Source organism: Mustela nivalis (assembly GCF_964662115.1).
Source record: "Mustela nivalis genome assembly, chromosome: 17".
NCBI lineage: Eukaryota > Metazoa > Chordata > Mammalia > Carnivora > Mustelidae > Mustela > Mustela nivalis.
In genome coordinates, this window is record NC_139036.1 from 58,994,057 (window position 1) to 59,021,783 (window position 27,727).

Sequence of the window (27,727 nt, forward strand, 5' to 3'; positions counted from 1 at the left end):
TACCCCATGCTCTGGTCACGCCCTGCCCCTCTGTCAGCAGCCGGCAGGGAAGAGCGCACTGGTAACCCGTGAACCGACGTTGACACACTGTCTCCCTGAGGCCACACTTTATATCCGGGACATCCCGGTGGTGTGCGTTCATGGGTTCAGGCGGGTGAGGACGTGTATCTGTCATCACGGTGTCACAGAGAGAGCCTTTCACTGCCCTGAACATTCTCCTTGCCTCATGTCCGTCCCTCCCGCCTCCCCCGACCTTGACCCTGACCGTTTACTGTCTCCAGATTTTCACCTTTCCCAGAATGTCATATGGTTGTCCTCACACCGTCTGTAGTCTTTTTCAGACCGGCTGCGTGCGCTAGTAATGGGCATTTAAGGTTCTTTTTTTTTTTTTTTCCTCTTTTAAAGATTCTATTTATCTGAGGGAGAGAGGGGAAGAGCAGAGGGGGAGAGAGAGGGACACGCAGATTCTTGCTGAGCGTGAAGCCTGACACAGAGCTCAGTGCCATGATCCCAAAGCATGACCTGAGCCGAAAGCAGAGGTCCACCTGCTGAGCCACCTAGGTCCTTAAACCTTAGTGCTTTTCGTGGCGAGAGCTCTTTCCTTTCAGTGCGGAAGAGCATTGCCTCGTCTGGACGGCCCGCAGTTTATTCATCTGTCTGTCCACTGAAGGGCTTCTCGGTTGCTGCAGGGACTCCCCTGTTAAGCCTGGTCCTGGGGGACAGCGGGGTCTGGGGGCCAGTGCACAGTGGCTGTCAGACGTTGTAAGCCCTGCATCTGTCCTGTGCCAACGAACTACCCTCTCTAGGTCTTGAGAAGGCAGCAGCCCCAGGGGAGCCTGAGTGGGGATGAGGGATGTGTCTGTTGGGCCTGGTTCTCACGTCTCCTGCTCTCGGAGAAGAGTGGGCCTGTGTCATGCCCGGGGCCACTGCGGGACTTCTGGCTGGGAGCGACAGGCCCACAGTCCCTTCGGACAGGGGCGTCTCCGCGCTGGGGGACGTCTCAGGGAAGGATCAGAAAGTGAGCTTGGACTCCATCCAGGTGCTGTCCCCTAGGCTAACAGCATGCTGTGTGGCCAGGGTGGGGCAGGCCATTGGAGTAAGAGATTTCTGGCTCCCGCTGACAGAGGAATCTGTTAATGATTGTGAGAATTGTCACTATTTTTACTGTTTTCCCGACAGGCAGCTTGGCACGGTGCCCAAAGGTGAGCTCGTGGTGCGAGCCGGGGCAGCTTCACCCTAGGTGTTTGGCCCATGCGCCTCCCCTGGGCACCAGCAGGTGTGCGCTGGGGCAGGGCTGCACCCAGGGCTCTGCGGGGCGGGGGTGAGGGCGGGGAGGGGGGAAGAGACGTGGACACGGCAGCCTGGAGTGTCAGGCAAGTGCTTTGCTCTCTGAGTTCGAGACTGTGGTGTCTCCTGTCCCCTTGTATTTCTCTAGTGGTCTGAGAATCCTCTGGAGTCGGTTGCAGAATATTGTGGTGGAGGTGAAGGAAGGAGGGAGTGTAATTTGACGTCTTTCTTGAAGAGAGCCTCAGGGAAGTCCTCTCTCCAGAAATAGTCGTGAGCTCCTGCTTTAGAAGGCAGAGCTTTTTGAACTTAATTTTTTCATCACTTGTTAGAAGATGCACTGTTTATCTCATTCAAACAAGTACTTATGTCACATGTGTGTCTTTCATGCACCAGGCAGCATTCAGGGTGTTGGGAACCCGTTGCTGGGGACCAAAGCCCTTGCTCTCTCTAGATGTCGGTTTCCTCGAACAGGAAGCAGGTACAGATGAATCTGTTCACATGGAACGTTAGGTAGGGGACCGGCGTGTGGAAGACCAGAGTAGGAGGAGGAGGCGTCTGGGCTGATGGGGGTCTGTTCGACTCGGGGGTTGGGAAGGCCTCTCTTTGAAGGGGACACTCACTGAGCACAGGTCCTGGCTGGAGGCTCCAGGAGGGGGACCCAAGATCATGAGGTCCCAAGACCATGCTAGGCATGGAGAGGAGTGAGGGGGGCAGGTCGGGAGGGAGGGAGGCAGGCTGGAAGGGGGCCAGGCCGTGGGAAGAGCTCCGAGGACTGGTGAGGGAGCGCTGCGGGAGCCTTGAGCCACCTAGTCTACCCTGCAGCGCGGTGCTGGGACCGCGTGGAGGAGGGACTGTGCCTACGGGAGTGGAGCACAAGAGGCTGCCCAGGGCAGGCAGGGGGGGCTCTCGTTGCAGAGCTGGGAGCCTGCAGAAGTCTTGGGACTCGGTCCAGTCCTCTGTATCCTCAGCGCGCTCCCTCTGGGGCTGCGGACTGCCTGCGGCCAGTCCCCTGCTGTGCCATTGCTCTTGCTGAGTGTCCCTCCCAGTCTGGCGGGTGCTAGACTGGTGAAGGCGTTGGGCGCAAAGGTCAGGCCCTGGGCTTGATGACAGACTTGCAGCCCTGCTGGCAAGTGCGAGAGCCCCGGCCCTGCCCCTCCCCCTCCCCGTGTGCACCCTCTCGAGGCCCTCCCTGAATGGAAGTTTCCTGGTAGTCCTCCGGGTCTAGCCCAGCAGCACACGCGTCCCACGTTAGGAACTTGTACTCGGAAAGGCTGGCTGTGCCCGAGGTGGCGTCTTGAGCTCCTGGGGCACGGGTGCCACATGGCCTCAGTATCTGTGGGCTTTGTGTCCTTTTGGATGGAGAAAGATCACGGTCCATGTGGGTCTGCAGGGGAAGTGGCGGGGCGGTTGCCGGCCTCACGAAGGCGTCCAGTATGTTCCACATGCGAGCTGCCCATCACGCCCATGTGCCCTCCAGAGGCCAGCCTGGGCCAGAGACGAAAGCCGGAGGAAGACGGTGTCTGTTGTGCCTTCCCAGTGGGGTGGTCGTGGCAGGCGGGTGCGGGGAAGCCCTCGTCTCACTGCATGGAGAGCCCAGGTGCACGCATGTGCAGCACACGGACGCGGGCGCCCCTCATCGGGCTGCAGGTCTGAAGCAGCTCTTCAGTGGTCGCTCGTGAGAGCAGGCTGGGAGGCGGTGGCGTGGCCGAGGAGCTGTTGGCGTGGGCCGCCTGCCTCTCATGGCCGGCGCCTCGGTTGCCTTGGGAGGAAGAAATGTACATTCAGGCAGATTTCAGAAATAAAAAATACCCACAAGACCAGGTCCTTTCAGTCTTGCCCAGCAGGCCCTGTGGTCCAGGAGCCTTGGATGGACACCCCGCAGGTCACATGATTCACCTCAGCTTTAGCCCGTGTCAGCCACGTGTATGTCAGGCCTCCCTGCTACGCACTCTGTCCCCGACTGAGTGGACTCTAGAGAGCTGGCTGTGCCACGAGCCCCAGGTGTCCCCACTGCTTTTGAGTCTTTCCGATGGTGACATCGCGAGAGTTCGATTGGCCATGGCAGGTGGAAAGCTCTGAGGCTGGCGGAGCCTGCCCCTGGCCCTGGCCCCCAAGCCTTAGGCTCCGTGCAGAGGTGGGGCAGGAGGGGCTGAGGCCAGCACGGGAGGAGAGCCAGCACTGCCATGGTCCAGGCTCAGCTGTTCTGCCCAGACCTCCCTGGGCATCTGGAGCAGTGCCAGGGGCTAGCCCGCACACCCCCGCGGTGACATGAGATAAGATGAGCCCCACAGTCGCCTACACGGCAGTGGCCCCGTGGGGCGGTACAGTTAAGTGAGCGACGCACACAGGCAGGCAGGCGGCTTTGATGTGGCCCCCGGGTGGGGGGGGTCGAGCGCATTACAGGAACAGGCCTCGGAGCGTCGTCATCTCTTACCCAAGGTATTCTTGGAAACGCTCTTGCTCTGAGAGAGAATTAGGAAATGGCCTTCTATTTTCGGCTCCTTGGTGTGTATTATACGTTGTTGATTGGCTCGTGATGGTCATGCGCACCCGTGGGCCCTTTGAGAGGGTCATGTTGGTGGAGGAGAGACCAGCCGTGGTGGGAGGGCCTGAGGCTGGCCGTGAGCAGGGGCGCCGGGCCGACTCCCGGGCTGCGTTTTCTGGGCTGAGCGTGTTTGGTGCTAGCGAGGGTGTGGGAAATACAGTGGCCAGACCCAAGTCTGTGCTCCCCTGAGAGGAGGGATCCAGGGTAGCCGATGTCCCGCAGAGGTCGGGTTTTCGGGGTGGTCTGTTCAGGAGAAGTAACTGTGACGGGCACTGGACTGGGCAAGCCGGCCTTGGGACTCGGGGGAGGGGATGGAGTGTGGGGGACCGGGGGCACAGCAGACCCACCTGCTTGTTGTCTGAGGGGACAGATTAGGATTCTGAGACAACCCACAACCTTTATGATGCACCTGTCAGCATGCTGGGGGACAGGGCAGGACCCCGTGCACCCCCCGGCTGCTTTTTGTCTGGCTGTGCAGTCAGGCGGCTCATTTCCTAGCAGAAAAGGGGAAATGGTGCTCTTTGGGGCGGGACAGAAACTTAGAGGGCCTCTTCGGTGCTCTCTGCCACTGGCCTCTAGTGAACTTCACGTGTCTGGCTTGGATGTCCCTGAGCCCTGGCAGGGACTCCTGTCTGGTACCCTTGGGTGTGGTAGGTCAGCAGCCCGAGGTGGGGAATCGTGTGTCCCAGGGTGGGAGGGATGCAGAGTGGAGAGACCTGGGCTTACCGAGAGCTGTGTACCCCCTGCCCCCACCCCCATGGAGCAGCCCCGCGCCCGTGCACTTGGTAGGAGGTTTGCTCTTCCCTAGGCCACCTTCTTAGCACGGTAGAGGTGTCTTTCCCGAGAAGCAGCTACGGACTTTGTGCCCTTGGTGCTCGTGGCAGGACTATGGAGCCTCTGGTCAGAGTGGGCTCCATGCCGGTGGCCAGAATGTGGTCGAGGAGGTTCAGAGAGCGGGATCAGAGGCCCTGAGGTCTCGGTGTGGGGGTGGGGGGCTGTGGTTAGCACAGGGTGGTGAGAGTGGGCCGTGAGCACGGGCCTCCGGGGCTCCCTGAAGGACCCACCTCTCCCGTGCTTGGCCGGAGACGAGGCAACGTCCTCTCGGGGCCGCGGATGGCCCCAGGTCCCTGTCTGCGCAGCACCCGGGTGGACGGCGCGGCCTCCCTGACTGCTCGTTCCCAGCAGGGCTGCTTCTCTCTTAGGTTGAATGGCGCGTGGAGAGGCGCTCGGCAGATGCTGTGCTCATTTCCTGTCTGCACCTTTCCTTTTCCCTGCAGGCCTCTGGCTGTACCTGGCAGGGAGCAGCCTGCCCTGTCTCACGTTGATTGGCTCTCCTAATTTTGGGTACAGGTCGGTTCACCGGGACCTGGAGGCCCAGATCGCCATAGTGACGGAGAGCCGGGCCCTGCAGCAGCAGCTTCACCAGGTTGGTCGGGACAACGGGGTTTCCTGGGCTGAGTGGAGGGTGGCTGGGGGCTCAGCCCTGCCCGCGTCACCAGGTCCCCTGAGAGTGGCCCCCGCCACCGTCTCCACTGTGAGAAAGAACCCTAGTCCTCAGGAGCCCAGCCCTGAGAGAAGCCCGCTGCGGGGCCACCCCGAGAAGCGGCGTGCCCTCTAACCCCAACCCCCCCGCCACCCCGCTGTAGCTGCTCCGGCCCCACGGCCCCGAGGGCTCCCTCCTCCCTGAGTGCTCCCTCCGTGCGGGCGAGGGCACTCTTCTCTCACCCAGACACCCCAGCCCCTTGTCACAGTGCAGGTCAGCGGGAGGGGGAGTGTGGGGGAGAAGCCAGGCTCACGCAGGCCCCAGAGCCCCCAGCCCTGAAGGCAGAACAGGCACTCAGGGTGCCAGTGTCCCTGCTTGTAGAGACAGAGGAGGTGGACCTCAGGAAGCAGCCCGAGCCCCACGCAGAGGGCCTTCGTGGAGAATGGAGCCGTTTCAAGGGCGCGGGCAGCTCTGTGCCTCCGTCTCTGAGCCGAAGGCTCCGTGTGCCCTGTCCCTTGGATTCTGTCACACTCCACACGTCTCCCTGGGGTAGCTCCCCGGTGCATGCGGGGTGGCGCGGGGGGCCTGCGGGGGTGCCCGCCAGCAGCAGGGGTCTCTCCGGGGGTGTTTGCGGAGACTGGAGGTGGGTGATGTGTGGATGGGCCGAAGTTTGTGGCCAGCTCGGCCCTTTATCACTGGCCAGGCAACAGTGCTGACAAGGCAGGTCCCTTTTCCTTGGGGAGTTGCAGTGTCTTGGAGTTTCTTATCCTCACGCTCACGGTTGTCATAGGCTTCTGTCTTTCTGTCTGTGAGGGGAAGAAGCGAGCGTTCTCCTGAGAGTGGGAGCTGGCTCAGCCTGTGGAGTGCTCTGGCCTGGGGCACAGGTGGCCGATCCAGGACCCACCTGCTGCCCTTGGAAGACACATGGAAGTGGGGAGAGCAGCCCTTTCGCGAGCTGGGGTTAGAGACTCTGAACCCTGTGCTGCTGACTGGTTCAAGGCCTGGAGAAGCGGGGGGAGAGCCCCATTTCCTCACCGGGGCAGGGATGCAGGGTGGTTCCCAAAGGGTCAGCAGCTATCTCGGCCCTCCGTCTGTGGGGTGCATCCAGAGAAAAAGAGAAAGTTGCTGAGAATTCGTTAGTGCTTTTGTGGGACTGTGTGTTTGGTGGCCTGTACTTGGGAGCCCCATGCCATGCGTGTGCGAGCGGGGCGGCACTGTACACTTCTCGGTCTGTGACCTTTCCAGCGAACCCTTACCATGGAGGGGGCCAGCTTCCCTCGTGAGTCACCGGAACACAGATAACGCTGCTGTGGGCCAGACCTCAGAAGCCTTGGCTGTTGACTTTGTGAAGCTTTTATTCTCCAGTGTTTGGGAATGACTGTTGCGAAACTGTGGGAGCCTTTGTTGCTGGATGAGGACACGGTAACTGCCTTGTCTCTGGGACCTGCCTTTTGCCATGTGGGAATCCTGTCAGCGGCCCAGTGGGCCGGGGTGCCGGGAAGGCCTTCACGACTGGGGGCCAGAGGAAGTGGTAGCGGCTGTGTTCTGGGTGGCCAGTGCAGAATCCAGCCGCTCAGCAGGTTTCTTGCTACCGTGAGGTTTCCAGAAAATGAGGAAGCCTCACAGCTGAGGCTCCTCCAGTTAGAGTTGGTGCGAGAGGGGCAGGGCTGCAACCTGGTGGGGTCCGCTGGATTTTTGATGGGTGGCAGAGAGGCCTCGGCCTGGGAGCCCCTGCCCTGGGTCAGTACACTTGTGGGTGTGAACCGGGCCTCGGGCCAGGACCAGTTCCCCGTGGATCTGGGTTGATTTGTGGAGGCAAGTCCCCCAGGCCTCGTCCTGGTCCCTCTCCCTGACCTCCTGAGTAAGGGGATTGAACCCACATCCTGGATCTGGAGGGAAGCTGGACGGGTTGTGGTCAGGAGCTGTTATCCCAAATGGCATATTTGGGATATTTTCCTTTTCTTCCCAAACCTGAGTCCCATGGGCTTCAGGCTGTGGGAGGGTGGCCATTCACACTGCTGCGGCCCTTCCTTCTCCAGAGGCACGCTGATTTCTGTGCTTGTGAAATGCAGAAACGCATTTCTAGATCATTCCACCTGAATACTTGGATGCTGGGCCTGTAACCCCCCTGCTCCCGCCAGGTGGTCCTACAGTGCCTGATCCTGGGACTGCCCTGCCACACAACCTCCCCACGGCCCAGAAAGTCCCTAGAATCCCGGCTGCCCGTGTCCTTGCTCTCCTGTTCTCCTTGGGGAGATAGAGGGAAGGGCCCTACTCCTGTCGCACTGGGCGCTGGGAGTGGAAAGGTATTTTTATCAGAGTCCAAAGCCCCTCCCTTCACTTAGTACACACAATCAAAACTGAAAACTTCCTGGTTTTGTTCAGAGAACACGGTTTACCACTTGTGACCCAAGAAAGACTCCCCTGGCCAGCATTGTAACTGACCAGCTGACTTCCTTCTCTGGCCCTGTTGTGGGGTCTCTGAGGAACTGTAAGTGTCTCTGGTGATTTAATTGAAATCTCGGCTGAGGATTCGTTTGAAAGCATGAAGCTGGAGCCGGGTCTGTGGACACTTCCGCAGGCCTGCCTCCAGCCCGCAGGCGGCTCCTCCATCACGGACGTCCAGCCGGGGACTGGGCCCTCGCTGCCGGCACCCAGGAGCCTGCTCAGCTCGGAAGTGTGTGGACCCTGGCTTCGAGAGAGAGGCGAGGGTGTGAGCCTGAAAACCATGCAGGAGAAATGAAGTCGGGCTCCTGGGGCTGTCCAGCCCTGGACAGGAAAGCTGTGGACACTTCCCGTCGTGTCCTCTGTCCCCCCGTTCTTGCTGGGTCGTCCCTGCCCCCAGGGAAGAGCGCCTTCGGTTCCCGGGGCCACCGGAGCGGCAGCATCCCAGCGCTCCCTCTGACGCCCCTGGGCCCGTAGTGGACCCTGTTTTCAGGGCCATTCTCTCCGGTCCTCATGGTGGTGTGGCGTCGTCGGGATTTTCTGGACAAAAGGATCCAAGATCCAGAGAGTGATGGCTCTCTCCCGCCTAGTGGTGGGAACCAGTGGGTAACTTCCTGACCCTTTCGTCCGATATCTTAGGATGGAAACACGGGACTTAAGGCGTGTGTCGTTTAGGAAGGTGTTTCCTCTCAGAGATTGTAAGCACGGTTTAAGAGAAGGTTTATGTGAGTGTCTTTAAACTTGTTTTTAAATATAAAATAAACATTCATTGTAAAAATTCAGAAAGATTGGAAGGTGCCTGCCCCTCCTTTCAGAAACGTCACAGAAGTCACTCCGAGGATTCCCTCTCGTTTTGTGTGTGTGGAAAGGCATGACTTGTCTTTTTAACAGAGCTAGGATTATATTCGTGGTTGTCTTCTAGAACGCGATTGTCTTGTGGTGCGTGCTGGCTTGTCATATGGGTTTATTATCTTTAATTAGTTGTGGTGGACATTTAGGTACTTTCCAGTTTTTCCCGGTCATGAGCGGCGCTGGGGTAGACAAGATCGCAGAGATCTGGGTGCGCAGCTCTCCCTTGGGATAAATCCCTGCAGCTGGGGCTTCTTAAGGCTTTGACACCTGTTGCCAAGTTGCTCTCCGGGAAGATGCGGGGACCCCATGTGCAGCGGCAGAGCGCACTCTGTCGGCCTCTGTCGGCTCCGGGCACCACGTTCACAGAACAACTCTGTGCCAGCTTGAGAGAGGAGAAACCCTCCCATTTCAAGAACGTGTCTTTAAGTTGCGCAGCCAGAGTGAGGGTGAATTTAGGCTTTTCTCCAGCGGCTCTCAGGCGGCCTCCCCTGCCTGACGCAGCAGCCCCCCTGCCCCCCAGCGCCTGAGCCGGCTCCATGCCGGACGTCGGGGCCGTGGGGCCACGGCACCCAGAGCTGCAGGAGACCCTGACGCCTGTTTGTTCTTCCCCCTCAGGAGCAGGAGCAGCTCTACTTGCGCTCAGGTGTGGTGTCCTCCGCCACCTTTGAGCAGCCCAGTCGGCAGGTGAAGCTGTGGGTGAAGATGGTGACTCCGCTGATTAAGAACTTCTTCTGAGGACAGACAGGTGCTGTCTTGCGGGGCTGCATGTGGGTCGGGGGGTTCTGTCCCAGGGTGGTTGCCGGGATGTCTCGCTAGGGCCCAAGGGCTCTGTCCCGCGAGTCACCATGGGTATCATCAAAGTTTTCCAGGCCCGAAGCTCGATTGGGTGGTCCTTTCCCTTCACACCGGCACCACGGCTTGGGCCGGCATCGTGAAGTGGGGCCCAGGGCGGTGGGAGCAGGAGGGACGCTCGGTGACAGGTCCCGCTCTGCCCCTAGGGATGGAGGCTGCTGCTTGGCGCCTGGAGCCACTGGCTGTGGCCCACAGGGGGACGCGAGCAAGGTTCCCATCACATGTGCAAATTTAGAGAGGAATGTACTACTAGCCGTCCGACACGGTGCAGCGGTTTCCCGCCTCGCTTCCCTCCCGAGCAGCGCTTTGACTCTCCCCTGTTTCTGCTGACGTTTACGTGCCGCTCTGTATCTCTGGACAGTGTGTGTGTCTGGCCGCCCCCAGATCTGAAGTCTCACAGACGCCCAGGCCAAGCGCTGTACCAGCGTTCTGGCTGAAGTGTGAGCCAGCAGAAACCCCGACCACCTGCGCGGTGTCAGTCGCCTGATATTTTTTTATTACAGTTTTTCCATGTGTTGGACTTGAGGTTCCGGGTAAGGTCCAGACCTTGTGTGGGACGGTGACACGTCACCTAAGTCTCTTTTTGTCTGTGGGCTCCCCTCATTTTTCTTTTTTCTTTGCAATTTTTTTTTGAAGAGTGAGCCTTATTTTTACTGCATCTGCCTAAAACACAGTGTGGGTCATCATCTCACAGCTCAGCATCTTCAGAACACGTAGCGTGTAGATTCGTCTCAGGCCTGGCTTTCCGCCTGCCCCAACTGCCCTGTGTCTCCAGGAGCAGATTTCAAAACCTTGCTGCCTAATCTCTGCATCTTCAGGTGCTTAAACCTTGCACAGAGAAAGACCTTCCTGAGAGAAGGCCTTTGGGGCCCCCGGCTATGGCAGCTCTTCCTTGGGTGGGGGCAGTAGCTTTCCACCCTGCCCGAGGGCTGGCGGCTGCTGGTGGCCCCCTTGGGGGGCTCTGGAAGTGGGGGTTGGCCTGTCCGCACAGCCTGGCTGTGCCTGGGGTGCTCCAGTGTTGGAAGCACCTTGTCAGTGCATCTGTAGCCTCCCCACCCCCAGTGGGCCGGCGGATCTGCAGGCTCTCGTGGCTGGGAACCGGGAGCAGGGGGGTGGCGGTGGCTGTAGCTCTGCTGTTCTGGGGCAGCGGTACATCACTTAACATGTTTGCTTTCGAACTAGTTATTAAATTGTCCTGTGGGACAAGTAGACTAGAGAAGCTAAAAGAATGAGCCAGGGGCACTGGGTTTCTGTTTGGAGAGAGGCTTTCGGTAAACAGCGTTCACATCCTGCAGATTCCTTTGGACCGGAGTCAACATCGTGCCACAGCCCAGCTTGAGCAATCGGGGCCTCTGCCCTCCATGCTCGGCTGCTCCCTTGGTCTCTGCGGACCGTCTCCGGACCCCCCAGAGGCAGGGGCTCCAGGGCCCATAGCACCTAGAGAGGCACAGTCCCTGGGTCCCTGTCACTGGATTGCAACCCAAAGGTGAATCATCTCTTGGAAAGCTGGGCTGGGAAGTCGTTTTGTCTGCTAACCGCAGTATGTGCGGAAGAATGGCTGTTTTATTTCAGACTCTACAGGCAAAATTGCAAAACCTTCCCATTTTGTGGTTATTACCAGGGATTAAAAATGAGTTGCTTGATGGCCACTGGTAGTTTTTTCTCTAGTCCCAGGAGTGGTGGCCACTGGCTTTGCAGCTCTGCCGCGAAGGGCAGCAGTGACCCCTCCTGGCCAGCAGAGGGGCCATCCAGCAGCCACTGCTGGGGCTCCACCTTCCTGCCATGCTGCCCCAGAGGGGTTGGACCCTCAGCCTCCTGCTCCCTGACCAGGATTTGAGGGGCGTTTTCCTTCTCTTTTTAGAGCACCACCAGGCCCCAGGGTCCTGGAGGACCCCCTCTGCCCTGCATGAGAGCCCGAGAACATCAGGGAGTCAGGCTTCCCCTAGAGTTAGCAGGCTGCCAGCTGCCTTTCTCGCGCCCCTGCCGTGCCGGCTCACCACTCCCCTGCTCGTCTGTAAGCCGCCAGCCCGGCCAGCCCCGAATGGCAGCCTGCTCGCTTGGCTGGAATGGCCACGAAGAGTCAGGGCCCGAGGCGTCAGCCAGGTCATCCCACGGCAGCCCCGGGACCGGCACGCACCAGCCCTCAGGTGTAGTAGGTCAAGTGCTTGGGGCGCTTCTCCTCGGGCCGGTGGTTTTCCGTAGTCCTGTCTCTCTGGACAGGTTCCGGGACCTGGAACAGATTGACTGGGGGATGGAGCAGAGGGTGGGGTTCTCGGTGTTCCTGCATCCGCTGCAGCACGTGTCCTCCGGGGAATTCAGGACCCCCGGCTGCCAAACAGCGGCTCTCTGCTGCTGGTGCTGTCTGTGCCTCAGCAATCCCGGCCGCAATCGGGGTGTGGTGGGGACTCCCCAGGATGTGGGGACTGCGGGGGGGGGAGGAAAGGAAGGCACCGTGCCTCCTGGAAAGGGACTCCCGGCCTCTGGGAGTTACTGTGGATATGACGAGCCTGTCACCTCTGAGGACGCACTTGAAGGTGGGCCTGGGAACCAAGTTCACGGTGTTCTGTGTGCATGCTCAGGAAGTGGGTGGTGGATGGGGCCAAGTCACGTCTGGACTGGCCTGTCTCAGCGCCTGGGACCCGGGAGGGAGGAGACTTTGTCTGAGTCAAGAAAGGTTCTCGGTCCTCGGGAGAAGGGAACGGCACCTCTGGGGACTGTGGAGGTGGCGGTTCCCGTTGGTGTGGAACGCTCTGGCCCCATGCTGGCAGGGCGCTTGCGTGGCCCATCGGGCCAGGGCCCGTGGCTGCTGTGCCCACACCTCTGAGTGGCTAGTGGGCACGGGGACGTGGGCCTGACCTCCGGGCTGCAGGGCTCCTGGGGGGCTTGCCTCAGCGGTGGGAATGGGAGGCTCCCAGCGCCAGTGAATCAGACGAGCACAACTTAGTGATGTCACTGTTTTAATCTGGCCCGGCCCCCCTCTTCTGTGCACCCCCCTTTCTGGCCCGCCCATCTTGACATGCTTCCAAGATGCCAGGGTCACTTAGAACAAATAGCAACTATTAATTCCTGTAAAAATAAGTTAACAGTTACGGGGCTGAGTTTCTAATTGTCAGCTTGAAGTTGGGGCTCGGACCCGGCCTGGGGACCCAGAGCACCGGCTACACTAGACCTGTAAGAGCAGGGCCACGGCCGCCAGGATCCACTTGGCGGCCTTCTCTTTGGTCTTGAGGTTAAAGGTCCAGACATAGGTGGGGCCGCGGATGCGTGTTTTGTACACGGGACACTCATAGATGTTCTTGGTGTCCATGCGGTCCACAGGAATGGCCTTGATGAAGATGACGGGCATGGCCGGCGTCAGCTCCTTCAGCCTGGCCTCGGCGATGACTCCGGTCTGGGTGTCCCAGCGAGCTCCTGCAGGACAGCACCGTGAACTCAGGGTGGCCCGTGAGGCCGTGCCTGGGTGCTGAGTGGCATGCTGGCCATGAGCTGGGGTGCTGGGGACGCTGGGGGCTGGGCCAGCGCAGGCACGGCCAGACGTGTGGCTGTGAGCATAGAACCCGGCAGACCCCGGGTTCTACGTGGGGACCCCGCCACGTGCCTCTGAGGGATGGCACCGCCTCAAGCTCTCGGGGCCACCCGTTCACGTATGTGGTGTTTTCGGAACCTGCCGGTCAGCCTTGTCAGCCTCAGAGGCAGGCAGTGGTGGCTCCAGCTGGAAATCCCCGGAGGCCACACGCACATCGCTCTGTCTGCGTGTGCACGCGCAGGCACCCATCTAGTGCACGCGCAACTTTGACTTGCCTTTAACCAAACTGCTATCATTTCTACTCAGCCTGTTAATGGTGTTTGTGTTTCCTGTCTGTCATTCCAAAATAAACATGGAGAGCGGCCTCTGTCGTGCTTGTCTCTGATGTGGGGACTGGGGAGCCCTAGCCCTTGCTGGCTAAGCCCTGATGTCCCACAGGTAAGGGGGTGGCATCAGTCGCTGAGTGGGACAGTTTGTGGTCTAAAAGCTGGCACTCGGCCCGACAGGTCTAAGGGACCAGGCTGCCTGGCAGCCCCGTGGCATCCGCCAACTCAGGACGGGCTTGTGGGGGTGGCCAGTGCCCTTCGTGCAGCTCCTTGGCCGGTCCCCGCGGAGCTGGGACTGCGGTGGAAATGCTGGCACCCCCAGAAGTCCATCTGCCTCGGGCTCCCTGCCCCCAGGCCCTCCTTGGAGGGCCGTGCTCCTCACCACTCTGAAATAGGTGCTCGCTCCTGAGGATGCGCCTGCCATTTCTGGCCCAACAGAGCCAGGCCGGCTGCCCTCTGTGGCAGGTTTGGTCCCCCGATGCTGTGTGAGCACGCTCGGAGTCGTGCCGTCTCTACCAGCATCAGGCCTCGAGCTGACGCACCCCTTTTGCCTGCCTCCGCCACCTGCCCCTCCCTGCTAGTCTCTGTCCTCCAGCCCCGCAGGACTGGCTCTGGAGGCTTCCTCAGACCCGCACTCTCATTACCTTCCATGAACAACCCGTACACGTAGGAGCCCTCCCGGGGCGGGGCCGTCATGTCCTCCCGGTTCCTCTTGGTCACTTCCACAGACAGACACATCTTGTCCAGCGGCCACTCGTTCTTCCTGGCCATGGACTGCATGATGGCCGTGAGGAAGGACTGGGGGTTGAAGAAGCCGGCCAGCCACACGGTGGTGGGCAGGGCGAAGTCTGTGGTCCAGGCCTCGAGCTCCTGGTGGAAACGTGTTTCAGCCGAGCCCGGTGCCCACGGCTCCCTTTCACACGAGGGACGGGAAGAGGAGGGTCTGGAGAGGGGCTTCACGTTCGAGGACGTGTGGGGTCCCAGAGGGGGCGTTGACGAGGCGGCTCCCCTCATGGGAGCTGCAGGGGCCGTGGGCTCTGGCGGAGAGGGCTCTCGGGTTGCTGCCCCTCCCTGATGTGGGAGGCGCCTGCATCCTGGGTGTCTGTGTGGCGCGGGCCGGGCCCTTCCGGCCCTGCTCCGACAAAGGCCAGGCTGGTGGGGGCCTCTAGGCCTTTGGCGGGGACACGCTCCCCCTTCATAGCCCATGTTCTGCTGGCCCCGGGGGTGGGGGTCTGCTGGGACGCCCGGAGAGAGTGGCCTCACCCTGATGCGGAGCAGTAGGTCGGCATACCAGGCCGCCAGGCCCATCATGGAGGGGTAGGCCCGGGCCACCCATGGATCAGGCACAGTGTCATAGAACAGCGCCGTGGACAGGTCTTCCATGTCAGTCGTGATGGTCAGTTCCCCCTGAGACACACATGGGTGCGGTGCTGGGGGCACGTGGTCCTGGCAGGTCCCACGCCTTGTTTCTCTCACCCTGTCCATGCCACGAGTCCCAGGAAGATGTGCGCCCCCCAGCCCGGCGGGCCCGCAGCTCCAGACCCGGGAACCCAGAGGGAGCAGTGCCGCGCCAACACCCAGGGCCCGGGGCCCCGTGTCCCGCAGTGCCCGGCAGTGGCCCGCCCGCCTCCTGCATCCAGTGCCTGGGTCCTGGCTGTCCCATGTCACCTTCAGCCCCAGGCTCAGCTCCTTCAGCGAGCGGCGCATCTCGTTGGTGAGGATGTTCATTCTCTCACATTCCTGGAAGGCCACCACCACGTAGGGCGTCCTCTCGGTCACCTTCGCCATGATCTCAGGCATGTTGAACATCTCCGGGACCCTCTCCAGGACCTCCTCCAGGACGGCCTTCACCTGGAAGTCGGTCCCCGACAAGCCCGTCACTGCCTATGCCCGCCAGCCCCCGCCCGGCGGCCACGGCAGAGAGCCTGCCCCGGAGGTTCGCAGGGAGGGTTCCGGGAGCCAGGGGCGGCGGAGTTGCCTAAGGGTCAGGGTCACGGAGGTGCAGCTGCTCGTCTGACCAGAGGAGGGAATCTCCGCCAACAGGCTTTGAATGTTCTGGTCCTGTTGTCGAGGCCATGGGACCATACCCCTGGGAGCTGCAGGGCATCCTAGCCTGGTTCCTGCAGACGTTCCCCAGTGTACAGGCTCCCCAACCCAAACCCAACCCTGGGTCATACGACTGTGACCTGCAGGTCTCTCGGGGGCTTCTGCAGGAGCTTGCTGGTCACACCCTCTCCAGGAGGGGACGCACGCGGGGCTGTGTACAGCTCGGCCGCCAGAAGTCGTGGGGCCGAGAAAGGGCCATGAGGCCTCACAGCACTGAGGGTTTTGCAGCCCAGAACGGGCTGTTACTGGTTAAGCCCCATACGCTGCTGGCTGCTGACAGAGCTTGCCCAGACGTTACTGAGCAGCGTGAAGGTGGTAACTGCTCACGGGGCGGCAGAGGCGATGCAGACAAGCGAGAGCAGGTTAAAAGCTCTTAAGCTGCCTGAAGTTTTTCTGTTTCTTCGAGTGTTAATGGGATGACCCCTGGGGTCTTCTGAGCTCACGGGGAGGGGCTGTTCTGTTTCATCTGGGTAAGAGCCCCCCTACTTGCTGCTTGCACACCAACTGTGCCAAGTTAGAGGCTGCAGAAAGTCAGGCCTGGGGTCAGGGGTACAGCCCCTGGGCAGCACCCCTGGGCCTATTAGCCAGCTCGCAGCTCCATCCTGGTTTCTGGGGGTACACGTCTCGACCCCAGGTTCTGGGCCCTGCCCGTTAAGCCTCCTGCCTTTTCCTCGCGAGACACTCCAATGCCTGCCCCGGAGTCCGTCTCTTTGGGCTGCATTTCCAGGACGGTGCGGAACAGCTTCTCTGACGTGACTGTCAAGAAGCCGATCTCTGCGTTGGGGTGCAGGCCGTACAGGTAGGGACTCTCGGGAGGCAGGTTCTCATCGATGTACTCGTGGTAACCCTGAGAAGGGGTGGGCGTGGGCAGGCTGCTGAGGCTGTGCTAGCCAGAACCCATGTCCGCCGCCCGTCAAGCATTTCTGACCCAGGGTTCTGCCCGTGCCTTGCCCTCTGCACAAACCCGCTTGGTTCTCAAACCCCCTTTCTGGCTGCCCCCTGAACCCCCCAGTTACTTGAACCATCTCCATGTGCCCCCCACCCCCGAGGCTGTTTAGAGCTGGCTCTCACTTTCATTGCCTGGCTTCTTGGAGCTCAACCACGGATACCCCGTTTGCGACGTCAGGCTGGCCCCGGAGCCGGCCAGGACGGCAAAACCACTGCCTCACCTTGTAATCCAGGTTGGGGGGGATCTGAAAGCCCGGCGCCAGCAGGACCTCGCCCTCCAGCATCTCCGCCCGCACATACTCTGCCAGGTACGTCCTGCATAGCCGCCGGTCCCAGTCGTCCGTGATGTGGCCGCCGTACATGATTTCTCCAAACAGGTAGCGGAGGTCATCCCAGGGCACCTTAGGAAGGACGGAAGCGGTTAGAAGCGCCCTGGCCCTCGGGGTCCGTGAGATTTGGCAGTTAGCCGTTAGGGCATGGCCCAGCTTCTCCCGTCACCCCAGCTCCCGCCTGGCCCGCCGCTCTGCAGTGTCACCAGGTCCAAGGCTCGCCTTCCATCCCCCCTTGTCCGGTGTCTGACCCGGCGGCCAGCCCCTCCTTGGCCGTCTCCTGCCTCTGGCTCCTTTGGTGAGGGCTGCCCTGCTGCTCCCCTCTGCCTGTGGCCTGGCCTCTGCCCTGACCATGACCACCGGCCGTGTGCCAGGACCTCCAGCTCCACAGGCCAACCCTGCAGCCCCCATTCCCTCCCTCGCTTGGGCCTCTGGTCTCTCCCTAGCTCAGAAGCACGTGGGCACTCGTGACTGTGTGCACTGACCACCTGCCCAGAGCGGTTCCACTCTGTGGTGACGGGGTGTCAACGCTTAGGCACCTTTTCTTTCGGCCACACGGCCCATCGGTCACACCTTCACGATGTCTCCATCGCTGGGCCTCCCTTCCGGTCCCGCGGAGCTTGCTGGCTTCGAGTTCCCAGCAGCTCCGTACAGCTGCGGGCCCCGCGGTGCGCTCTAGACGGGTGACACGGCGCCCAGAGCGCAGCCGCCTGGCCTCACGCTCAGCCCAGACCGCTGCTCCCCGCCGCCGCCTCCACGAAGCCCTGGGGGTGGGCTCTGGCTGCCAGGTGCCAGCACGGCGCACCCGGCCGGAGCGTCTCGGGAGCTGCAGACGGCGGCACGTATGTGATTCCAGGTTTGCGAACGGCCATGGAAGCGAGATTGTTCCGGCAGACGGTCATCGTGAGAACGGCGAACGCTAAGCTGTCCTGTGCGCTCGTCTGCTCCGCGCTTTTGCCGGCGGCTGCCGGCGTCGCGCGTTTTGGCGCAGGCGGACGGCCTCCTGACCCGGCGGATGGAGTGAAGAACTTGTGGACTCAGTGGCCTGATTCGGTGTCCTGAATTTCACTCGGAACGTTAGTGTTCTCTGAGCTGTCCTTTAGCTGCGTGTCTGCGTCTCCGCGTTTCACTTGTTGCTTCCTCAGGCCCCTCCGGCCCCGGGGCTGCCTCCCAGGGACGCCCTTCCCTGCAGAGCGGGGCTGTGGCTCTAACGAGCAGGGGCGGACACCGCCCGTGTTCCCACTCTTGCCGGGGGAGCCCCGGAGCGCTCGTCAGAGACAGGGCACCTGGCGTCCCCTCGAGAGCCTGTGTCGGTCGGTTTCTGCTCTTGACCAATGCTCAGGACCGTGTCCTTTTGTCACTGAATGTCGTTGCGGCTGTGGCGCGGACAGAGGAGGGGTCATGCCACCATGGGCCCGGTGCACCCAGGTCCCTGCTTGGCAGGACGTGCGTTCCTGTCATTTCCTCCTGTCTGGAGGTGACTGAAGCGGACGGTGTGGCACCTCCTCCCCACCTCGGCTGTGTGTGTGTGTGTGTGTGTGTGTGTGTGTGTGTGTGTGTGTGTGTGTATAACGGGGCAAGTATCTGAATCAGCGTCTTCAAAAAGCTCGAGCACTGTTCCTCCCACATGAATCTCCCCGGGAAACGTCTAGCCAAACCGCGCCCTCGGGACTGCCTCCCGGCATCTGCTTCTTGCCAAGACCCGGGAGGCAGCTGCCAGTGTTCAGCTCAGCTCTATGCGAAGTGGACCCAGCCCTCCATCCCCGGGAGAGCTGTCTGCTGGCCCCTTCTGCCCTCCTGTCTTCTCCAGGCGGCGGTTTCGCCAGGAACCAAGCCGGTGCACTGCGTGCTGGGCTTAGACTTCGGTGATGGCAGGGCAGGGAGGCCCACCTCCTGCGCCGTCAGGGCCGGGGGAGCGGTGGTGGTGGTCGTCGTCGGAGGTCGTCAGACCTTCTCAGGCCGCCCGCAGGGAGGGACGGGCACGGGTGTGCTTGCTGTCTTGCCCTGGCCCTGGTCTCCCTCCCCTCCGCTCACATCTCAAGTTTTTCACAGCAGAGTGGGAAACAGGCCAGTGTCCCGGGGCCAGCACCCCTGCACCCGGCAGGGCAACTTTCCTCACCCAGCCCCCAGAGCTTGAGCCTCGGTGCCCGGGAGGTCTCAGCGAGTGAGAAGCAGAGCTGGGCTTCAAGCCTGGGGCCCTAGACCCCAGCGCCTTTCGCCACCGTGCCGCTGGCCGTCGGGAGGGGCGCTGCCTGGTCCTGCTGCTGGTCCTCCTGCCCCTGCCTGCCCCACCAGGTGTCACTGCTGCTGTGCCACTGTTCCGTCACTGCCGATTGGGGGCCGAGTGAGGAGGAGCCAAGGCTCCTGGGCTGCATAGGCGCCTGCCTCCCCTGGGGGCCCCAGGCCGTGCTGTAGATTCTTCGAGGGGACTGGGCAAGGCCCCTCTCCGTCCTCCGAGGCCATCCGCAGAGCACTTAGCACGTGTCTCCATCGTCAGGAAAATCAGAGCGGTGCCCGCGTGCTCCAGGGAGACTGTTTTGGTTTTCTGTCTGGACCTGGGTTCTGTCACGGACACTGACCACGCACTAGGGAGGCCCCTCCTCGTCCCTGCCCCCCCAGAGATGCCTGCCCCCTGGAGTTTGCTAGCAAGGCAAAGAATTGCCAGACGGTTGACAAGTGTCGCAGGGCTGGAGGCCAGGGACAGGGCGACAGTCATCCTGGCTCATTTCTGGGTGGAGTCTTGGGACTTCTGGTTTTCAGGTTTTGTTCGGCTTAGGATGCTGCGGGATGCGCCCTACACCTGAGCCCTGGACAGTGGACGGGGGCGGACGGGGTGCGGAGAACCCCTGGGGCACCAGGCACACCCTCACCTTGGTGTTGGCCTCCAGGTAGTTGTAAAGCACGTTGATGGAGATGGTGAGGTCCCCGTTGTTGAAGGGGTACGACCGGTTCCAGCCCTGGGCCCCAAACTTGCGCCTCTCGGCCACCACGGCATGGAAGTAGCACAGGGCAAAGAGGATGCACTTGAACTCGATCTCCTTGGTGCACATCTCCAGGGTGTCCTGCAGGAGAGGACTCAAGTCCTGCCTCTGCTGGCTGCCTCACAGCGGGCAGGAGGGGCGGAGGGGGCGGGGGGGACCAGCTGGGCGAGGCCCAGGTCCATGGGGCTGGAGGAGAGAGCATGCTTTCTCGTCTTTACTTCCTTCAGAAATTCAGTTCTACCACTTAAGTATTGACTACGCGTCAAATTAGGCTGCTTTCTAACAAGATACTCGCAGGCGCAGGACATGTCAGGACTTCTTTAGTGAGAAGTACCGTCCGTTGGCCCCGGTCAGCCCTCCTCGCGGCGCACGAACGGTATTGGTGAGCTGTGCGCTCTCTGCACGATGTGCTCTGCGAGTGCGTATGTGTAGGTGCTCCCAGGCGGCAGGGGTGGCAGCCTTAGAAAAGTTTTAGATTCCATTTGGGAGCTAAGTGTGCGCCTCCAGAAGGTTTTGGTGGAGGACGGAAGATCAGGTGCCAAGAGGTGAAGAAAAATGCTAGGGGCTTGCAGAAGGGGGCAGGGCTGTGGGGGCAGGGCAGAGGGAGGTTTGGACGCGGAGGGAGGGGTCACCGGAGCTGTCCCACTGAAGCAGGGCGGGGGCCCCGCTGGGGATTGTCTCCTGGGAAGCACCCGAGCCCGGCACACCGCCTTCCGGCCCCTTCTGAGGGGCTCCGGCAAACCCAGCACCTGCTCTGTGTTGAGCCCTGCTGACTCGCCGGTGATGAAACGGGTTACAATACGCGTTTCTGGTTCTTTTTAAAGCTGTAACTTGACTGCCTTTTGCACTGTGTGCATCTGACTCAGTCTTCCAGGCCTATATTGACGTGTGGCAGGAGGTGTGGGGGTGGCCCGGCGCGGCGAGAACCAGCGTAGGGTGTCCCTGGGGCTCCAGGCCACCGCCGCCTCTCTGTCTGCGGGGCGCGCGCCCCGGAGGGGAAGCCGCCTCACCTGGGTGAAGAGGTCCAAAGCCTTGTGCAGGTTGGCGTACATGCCCGTGGGCGGCTCGTTGGTGATCTTGATGGCGTTTTCCAGGATGCCCTGGGGGATGATGTGGGACTCGGGGCTGGGGGCGGGCTCGGCGCTGATGAACACGCGGTAGTCCTCGTGGCTGCCGGCGCTGTAGCGCTCCAGCTTCTTGTCCAGCGCGCTCAGCCACCGCGCCACGAGGTGGATGTTCTGTGACCAGGACCGGGTCTTAGCGCCCTCGCTGTCCTCCCGCCCCTCCCTCGAGCGGTGGCCGCGGCCCACCCTCCCCCGGGCCCCAGGCGCGCCCGCCAACTTCAGCTGAGCTGCTGAGGCTGGGGCATCTGTGCTCGTACTCGGTGAATTCAAGACCTCCCACCTCCTGGCGGGTCCTCCCCGGCCCCCCCAGCGTCCCCAGCGTCCCTGGCGTCAGGCTGACATGACATGGCCCCCACCCCTGCTCTGAGGTTTGGGTAGAAGGAATGGCAGGAAGCTGGGGGTCCCCACGCAGGAGCAGGCTGGACCATGCGGACCGAGGTCGGCTCACCTCTGCAGGCCGGGGAGGCCCGCAGGTGCTTGCTGGGGTCCAGGAAAGGGCCGCGCTGGGGGTCAGGCTAGGGGTTACCCAGAACGTGGACAGAACACATCCTGGGCCCCTAGCACTTGCCCCACATGAGGAGGAGGATGGGGGCACTTCCGTCCCCTCTGGAGTCTGGGCTTTATAAGGGACGCCTCTGTAGGGAAGCTCTGGCCTAAAGCCCGCGTCCTCACACCACCACGGCCCGCCGCCCTGCGGACCGGGCACAGGGGATGTGGTGCGGGAGCTGCCAGGGGCCCCGTACCTGCAGGATGACCCAGTGTCCCATCTCTGCAGCCATGTCCAGAGCGTCCTCGGCCACCACCTCCTGTCCCTGCCCCAGGGACACGTTGTGCAGTTTCCCGTTGTCTATGGTAAATCCCAGCTTCTTCCCTGAAGGCGGGCGAACAGGAAGCACGTGGGGCCGCGGCCGGAGGCGGCCAGAATCCCAGCCCTCCCCTCTCTGTGTGGCGTTGTGGTAAAACACACAGCACTTCAGACTGGCCCGTTGCAGACCCACGGTCAAGCGCACGGTTCAGTGGCATTTAATGCCGTCGCCGTGTTGTGCGGCCCTGCGGCAGGTTCCGGCACCCTCCGCCCCGCCCCCGGCAGCTGCTCGGCTGCTCTGTGTCTCCGTGTATCTGCACATTCCAGACGCTTCTGATACACAGAAGCCAGGAGCCAGGGGCCCGGGCGTCCGGCTGGGGTTCCTCTCAGCACAGTGTTTCCAAGGCGCATCTGCAAGTTTGATGGCTCGGTTCCGTCCCACTGTGTGGCTTCGCCGTGCTAGGATTGGCCACTCGGTAGTGGACGGACGGTGGCTTTCGCCTGCCTTTTCGCCCTTGGGGGTGAACAGCCCTACGGCGTGCGCGCTTCCGTACCGGTTTTCATTCTCAGGGCGCACACCTGTCGTGGGGTCGCAGGGGCCCGGGTGCCCGTGTATGTCCCCTGCCAAGGACCTCACAGCCTGCTCTCCGCACGGCCGCCTCTCTCTCCCAGGCTCGTCTGTTTCTGTGTTTCCTCACGGGGGTGCAGGGGCGCCTCGCGGTGGCTCTGACGCGCATCCCGGGTGACGGCGGATGGGGCTGCCCCGCTCTGAGGCCCCCCTGGCCGGCTACACTTACCCAGGGCTTCCACGTCTTTGAGGGGGTCGACGCCCGGGGAAAGGATGAAGAAGATCGCCGTAGAGGGGCTGCTCTCCTCGTAGGACTTGGAGAACTCGACGCTCCGGCCCTCCACGAACTTGCTGCCCATCTTCTCCTCCACGAAGTTCCTGAGGGAGACGCACCGGGTCAGAGCCGCAGGCGAGGGGCAGGGGTGGGCTGGGACCCCTGGCAGAGGGGCCCTTTCCTTGGTGGGTTTTCTTTTGTTTTATCTCTTTAAGGAGTTTATTTTTTTACTATTTTTAAAAAGGTTTTTTTAGAGAGAGAGAGAGAGTGAGTGGGGGAGACGCCGTCGGGGAGAGAGAGAGAACCTCAAGCAGACTCAGCGCCGAGTGTGGAGCCCGACCCGGGGCTCGATCTCGCGGCCCTGAGACCATGACCTGAGCTGGAATCAGGAGCTGGATGATTAACCAGCTGCGCCCCTTAAGGATTTTATTTTTGGCAATCGCTGCACCCAGTGTGGGGCTTGAACTCACGACCCGGAGATCAAGAGTCCCTGCTCCTCCGACTGAGCCAGCCGGGCGCCCTTTGGTGGACTTTCTTAAGCAGAGCAAGGTCTCAGGCCTGCAGGCAGCCTTTTCAGGGGCTTTCCTCTTTGGGGGGGGGGGGGTGTGTCGGGGGAACGGGTGCTTCCCCACCTCTGTCCCTGGCGGGCTTTGCAATGCGCGGTTCCCTGGAGTGGCCCACGTTCCCGCGAGTGAGAGGTGGTCTCCTGTAGCCCCGTGTTCAGAGGCTCCCAGGACCACACACCTCAGTACGGCCACAGCCCAGGGCATGTCAGGTGAGCGCGCCCAGCAGCAGGTGGCCCCGGGGCCTCCGAGCCCGCTGTACTTGGGGGAAGGGGACGGGTTTGGCGATTTCGTGTCCCACACGCTCCGTTCTGCTGTCCAGGAAGGGCCGCGGGAAGGAGCGGAACACAGATGGTTCTCGCCCACCCTGGCGCTCTCCCCCGACTGGGGGTTTGGAGGAGGAGGGAGGTTCTTGGTGAGTTCAAGGACTGCAAAACATGGTTCATCAGAAAAATCACAGGAATTTAGATGAAAAATCTGTCTTTACAGAAGCAGCTGTGTTCCAAGCCCCAGACTTACTTTCTTGACCCTTACAAGGCCGGGGTCCGTTGGGGCCCCTCTCAGGGGAAGTGTGTGTGGTGTGACCGGCAGAGCCTCTCCACCTCCCCGTCACAGAGGGCCAGCTTCCCACATTCTGAGTCATTCCCGGCGCCGAAATACTAAGATTCAGTGTCTTTAAAAGCAGCGAGTCAGTGTTTGACAGCACAGTGGGAGGGAAGGGCTCCTGGAGGGGCCGCCCCACACCCTCCGACTCCGTGGGGACCTCAGGGCCAGCAGGACTTCCTGGGGAGCCCCTTACTAGGATTCACCCCCTGCTCTGGCCTCCGCTGGCTTCTGTGCAGCTCCCCGAGCTGACACAGGCCCCAGGCAGGGCGGCGGGGCTGCTCCTCCCGAGGCCCTGCCCAGCCATGCTCGGTGCCGGCCGTGGGGATCGACCCGGAACGTGGAGGCTAGCATCCAGGAAGGACTTCTGCAGTGTCCCAAGTCCTGCTCTAGACGGGAATGCCGCCAGTTCCCCGTTGCTGCTGATGCCAGGCCAGGGGGTCCTTCTCTGTGGGGGTACTGATGCTGTCCAGCGTGCTCCTGGTTCCCGCAGGCTCTGCCACTCTGGGCACTGAGTCCTTGGCAGAGGGGAGCTGGGGTCAGCTCCCAGCTGCTCCCCAGGAGCCCCGGGCCGTCTGTACCACAGAAGCTGCACTTTTGGGGGGAAAGGCAGTTTGCTGGCCCCCACCTCCCTGCCCCAGGCTAATCGCTGCCGTCTCTGGGCCTGTGAGCCTCCTGGTGCCGGGGGTGTGGGCCAGCTGAGGCTTTGGCACCGGGCACACACTCCGCCTCTGGTGTCTGGGGCCGCTATTCACCGTGGACTTGAATGTCCTTGCTCTGAAGCTCCACGGCCCACACGGAATGTGGTTTCCCAGACCCTACAGACATGTCACCGAGCGGGGCTTGGGGTTGCCCCAGCAAAGTGCACAAAGGCCTGAGGTACTTCCTCTATCGAGGAGTCCTCGGGCCGTCACATGTGCGAATCCGGATGACGCGCCACCACGCACCGGGGGCCGTGGGCCTGGACACCCGGCCGCGCTCCGCTCCTTGGCCGATGTCCCTGCTGTGACGGCCAGGGGTCCTTCCCCTCGACCTTTCCCAAACTTAGTCCAAACTCCTTCCTGCATGGCCGGCCTCCGCAGCGGGGCTTCTCGTCGGCTTCCACTTCCTGCCGTCCTGCCCGTGCCCGCACCCCCCCCCCATGGAACCAAACAGACGTGCTCTGCGAACAGCTGGGCGCAGGTTGGGTCTCTGCTTTGTCAGCAGGGAGTTTGTTCAGGACACAGGTGTCTCTCGGGGCATCTGCTTTGGGGCAGCAAAGACCACAGAAAGGCAACGACACTGTATTGTGTCCGAGAACGGGTGTGTCCGAGAACGGGTGTGTCCGAGAACGGGTGCTGGGCTTGACTCGTCGTCGGCTTCGTCCTTCCTGCAGTGTCTCCTTCCTCCCTCCCTCCTGTGGCATCTCCGTCCCCTTCCTGTGGCACCTCTGTCCCCCCTTCTATGGCATCTCCATGCTCCCAGGTCAGCCTTGGGTCAGCAGGAGGGACACTCTCCCCCACTCCAGGAGAGGGTAGATGGGACATCTCAGATGTCACCGTGGGGACCGGCGCAGCGTTGTGTGAGGTCGCTGCTCCCGGAGTCCTTCTGTGGACATGACAGGCCCAAATGGAGTGAACAGGACGAAAGGCCACGGTGATTCATTTTCCAATTGTGCGGGGCTCCAGGGGTGGAGAGATTATTCATAAAATCAGAACAATTCTCTCTGCAAATGAGCCTAAGCTGGCCCGAGAGTTAACATGAAATGTAGCCGCTGAGGGCATGCGGGTCCCCGGATGACGGCGACTCAACCCTCATCTGCTCCCCGCTGCGTCCTGAGGGGCCCCGTGTGCCCTCACAGTCAGTGACGCCCACACTTAGAAGACAGTGTTGGCTCAGGGTTGGGGCGTCGCCCTGTTTCGCCTCACTCGTCCCTCAGGCTGGTGGGAGGAGGAGGGGCGGGGAGTGCCTGTGCGTGTGTGTGTGTGTGTGTGAGCGTGTGCATGTGTGAGCGTGTGCATGTGTGTCCTGGCGCACCCCCTCCCCCGCCCGGCCCCTGGGGCGCCGCACTCACTTGACGGCGTACGTCATGCGGTCCGGCCGCATGCACCTGACCATGCACAGCTTCTGCAGGGCCGTTTTGTTCTTCCACTCCTTGGGGAAGATCTCCTTCTCGGGGGCTTCCGACTCCACCAGCTTCTTCCACCGCTTGGCCGACCCTTCGATGTCGCTGTCCAGGTTCTTGAACTCCTCCATCTCCGACAGGGCCTGGGGGCGGGTGGCCTCTCAGCTCCCCCCGTGCCCCCCTGCCCCGGCGCTGGGAGAGGGTGGGCCGCCTGGCCGGGCCCGAAAGTGAGTGGCCGGCACCCCCAAGGGCCAGGAACGCAGATGGAGGGTCTAGTGTAGGCACCCGACCCCCGCTGCCCCTCCCAGGGGCTGAGGGACAGGGGCTGGGCCCATCACAGGGGCCACCGCCTTCAGGCCTTCTGACCCGAGACACAGGGGGCCCCTGAGTGCTTGGGCCTAGGTCAGAGGAACTGCCTGGACGCTGGGACCGCCGGGATTGGGGGGCGGCAGCGGTTTTGGGGCAGCCCTGGGTCCACCTGGGGCCCGTCGTGGCTCAGCTCGCAGCCGGCAAGAGCCCTCTGCACCTCGGCCCCAACTCTGGGGCCTCCCCGGGTCCCTGGATGTCTGTCCCAGCGCGAGCAGCGGGACCCGCCGCAGCAGGGAGTGTCCCGACACCAACCTTGATGCCGCCCCAGCCCTGGTGCTGCAGGAAGTCCACCGGCGACACGACCCCAGCCTTGAAAGGGAACCGCAGGAGGAAATCCAGCTCCGCTGGGTTCAGCTCTTTCTTCATGGACAAGACCTGAGGGGACGTGGGGGCCGCTCAGCGTCGGCTCACAACCGGGTGGAGGGGTGGTCAGTGGCCCCTGCAGGAGTGCAGCAGACCTTCTTGGTGATGGTCATGGTCATGGGTGCAGACGCAGGACCCACCCACAGCGTCCTCACCCCTGGAGGAAGCGCTGTCCTGCCCCTGGGTCCGGACGAAACTTCGCATCCACCTTGGTTTGGCGTGATTTTCAATTATGGCAAAATACACATGACGTCTACTATATTAACCCAATTGAAGTAGGACATTTTAGTAAGTTCGTGTGTACAGTCACCACCGCTACTTAGAACCAGAGATTTTCCATCTTCCCGAGGGGAACCCCTGAGCAGTGCCCCCTGACCCGCCACCCGCCACCCACCCCCTGACCCGTCAGCTGGTGCCCCGGCTCTGGGCCCCGTCTGCCTGGGTCTGCCTGTTCCGCACAGTCCGTGTCTCGGGGATCCTGCCAACGTGCCTTCCCCTCCGGCTTCTGCCGAGGTTTGTGCACACCGTAGCGGGGGGTCGGTCAAGCTAGGGGGTGCGGAGAAGGCGCGTCTGGCTTCTCCGCTCATCCTCTGATGGAGACCGGGGCTCCGTCCACCTTGTGGCGGGGGTGAAGAGAGCCGCTAGGAGCAACCTACACAGGTCAGTTTTGGGGGGCACACACACTCTCGGGGGGGTTTTCTGGGTCATGTTCTAGGTCTCCGTCCTCGTCGCCCACCAGCTCTCGGGGCCTCCAGTGGGCTGGGTCTCGGGTCCCAGAGGGACGGCAGGGGACCCGGGGCCGCTGCACACACAGGGCCCCGCGCGGCTTCCCTCGGACGCCGCAGAACAAAGACTCTCGCCTGCGTCAGACTGCTGCGTGCGCGTGCTCTCTTGCTCTCTCTTTTTTTGTGTGTGTGGAAAGAAAAATCTCTTTGGAAAATTAGGGAAAGCCTCACGCCCTCCTCTCAGCAGGGAGAAACCTCACGGACTCGCAGATAAAAGCAGCCCTCCTCGAGCTGGACCCCGATGGGCAGTCTGGGTGCGGATGGAAAGCAGCCTTCTAGAATCTCTCGGGAAACTAGTGTTTCTCACTATACTTGCAAGATGCCGTAAACAAAATGACCGTCGGGCTGTTTCATCGATTCAGGGGAACGAAAATCTGAAACATCCCAGCAGGTCCGTATGAACAAGAGGAATATTTATTCCTTTGTGTCTCTGTTTCCTTAAGAAACGGCACTTGGCATCCACGGAGGGTAACCTCCGACGCGGACTGC

The 27,727-nt window shown here is 61.8% G+C and overlaps 2 protein-coding genes across 7 annotated transcripts in view; one reads left to right on the forward strand and one right to left on the reverse strand.

Moving 5' to 3' along the window:
* The window catches only part of PGS1 (phosphatidylglycerophosphate synthase 1), a 35,548-nt gene extending 22,194 nt beyond the window's left edge, over positions 1-13,354 (forward strand). The window contains exons 8-11 of one of the 5 annotated variants that reach the window (XR_014304495.1): positions 5,110-5,258; positions 9,228-9,357; positions 10,760-10,950; positions 12,783-13,354. Coding sequence is in view for 1 of the 5 variants with exons in the window: in XM_082705475.1 (XP_082561601.1) it covers positions 5,110-5,258; positions 9,228-9,347 (269 nt within the window). In the remaining 4 variants the exon portion in view is untranslated. The remainder of the gene's footprint in view (positions 1-5,109; positions 5,259-9,227; positions 9,358-10,759; positions 10,951-12,782) is intronic. The other 4 variants (XR_014304494.1, XR_014304496.1, XM_082705475.1 and 1 more) reach the window with 4 other exon arrangements.
* Positions 12,409-27,727, reverse strand: part of DNAH17 (dynein axonemal heavy chain 17) — a 90,235-nt gene continuing 74,916 nt past the window's right edge. For both annotated transcript variants that reach the window (XM_082705392.1, XM_082705393.1), the window contains 12 exons: positions 26,343-26,465; positions 25,671-25,864; positions 22,407-22,555; positions 21,548-21,675; positions 20,691-20,918; positions 19,570-19,761; positions 16,592-16,771; positions 16,087-16,269; positions 14,985-15,167; positions 14,580-14,723; positions 13,961-14,186; positions 12,409-12,875 (listed from right to left, as the gene is read on the reverse strand). In XM_082705392.1, coding sequence (XP_082561518.1) covers positions 12,628-12,875; positions 13,961-14,186; positions 14,580-14,723; positions 14,985-15,167; positions 16,087-16,269; positions 16,592-16,771; positions 19,570-19,761; positions 20,691-20,918; positions 21,548-21,675; positions 22,407-22,555; positions 25,671-25,864; positions 26,343-26,465 — 2,178 coding nt within the window. In that variant the 3' untranslated portion in view covers positions 12,409-12,627. The remainder of the gene's footprint in view (positions 12,876-13,960; positions 14,187-14,579; positions 14,724-14,984; positions 15,168-16,086; positions 16,270-16,591; positions 16,772-19,569; positions 19,762-20,690; positions 20,919-21,547; positions 21,676-22,406; positions 22,556-25,670; positions 25,865-26,342; positions 26,466-27,727) is intronic.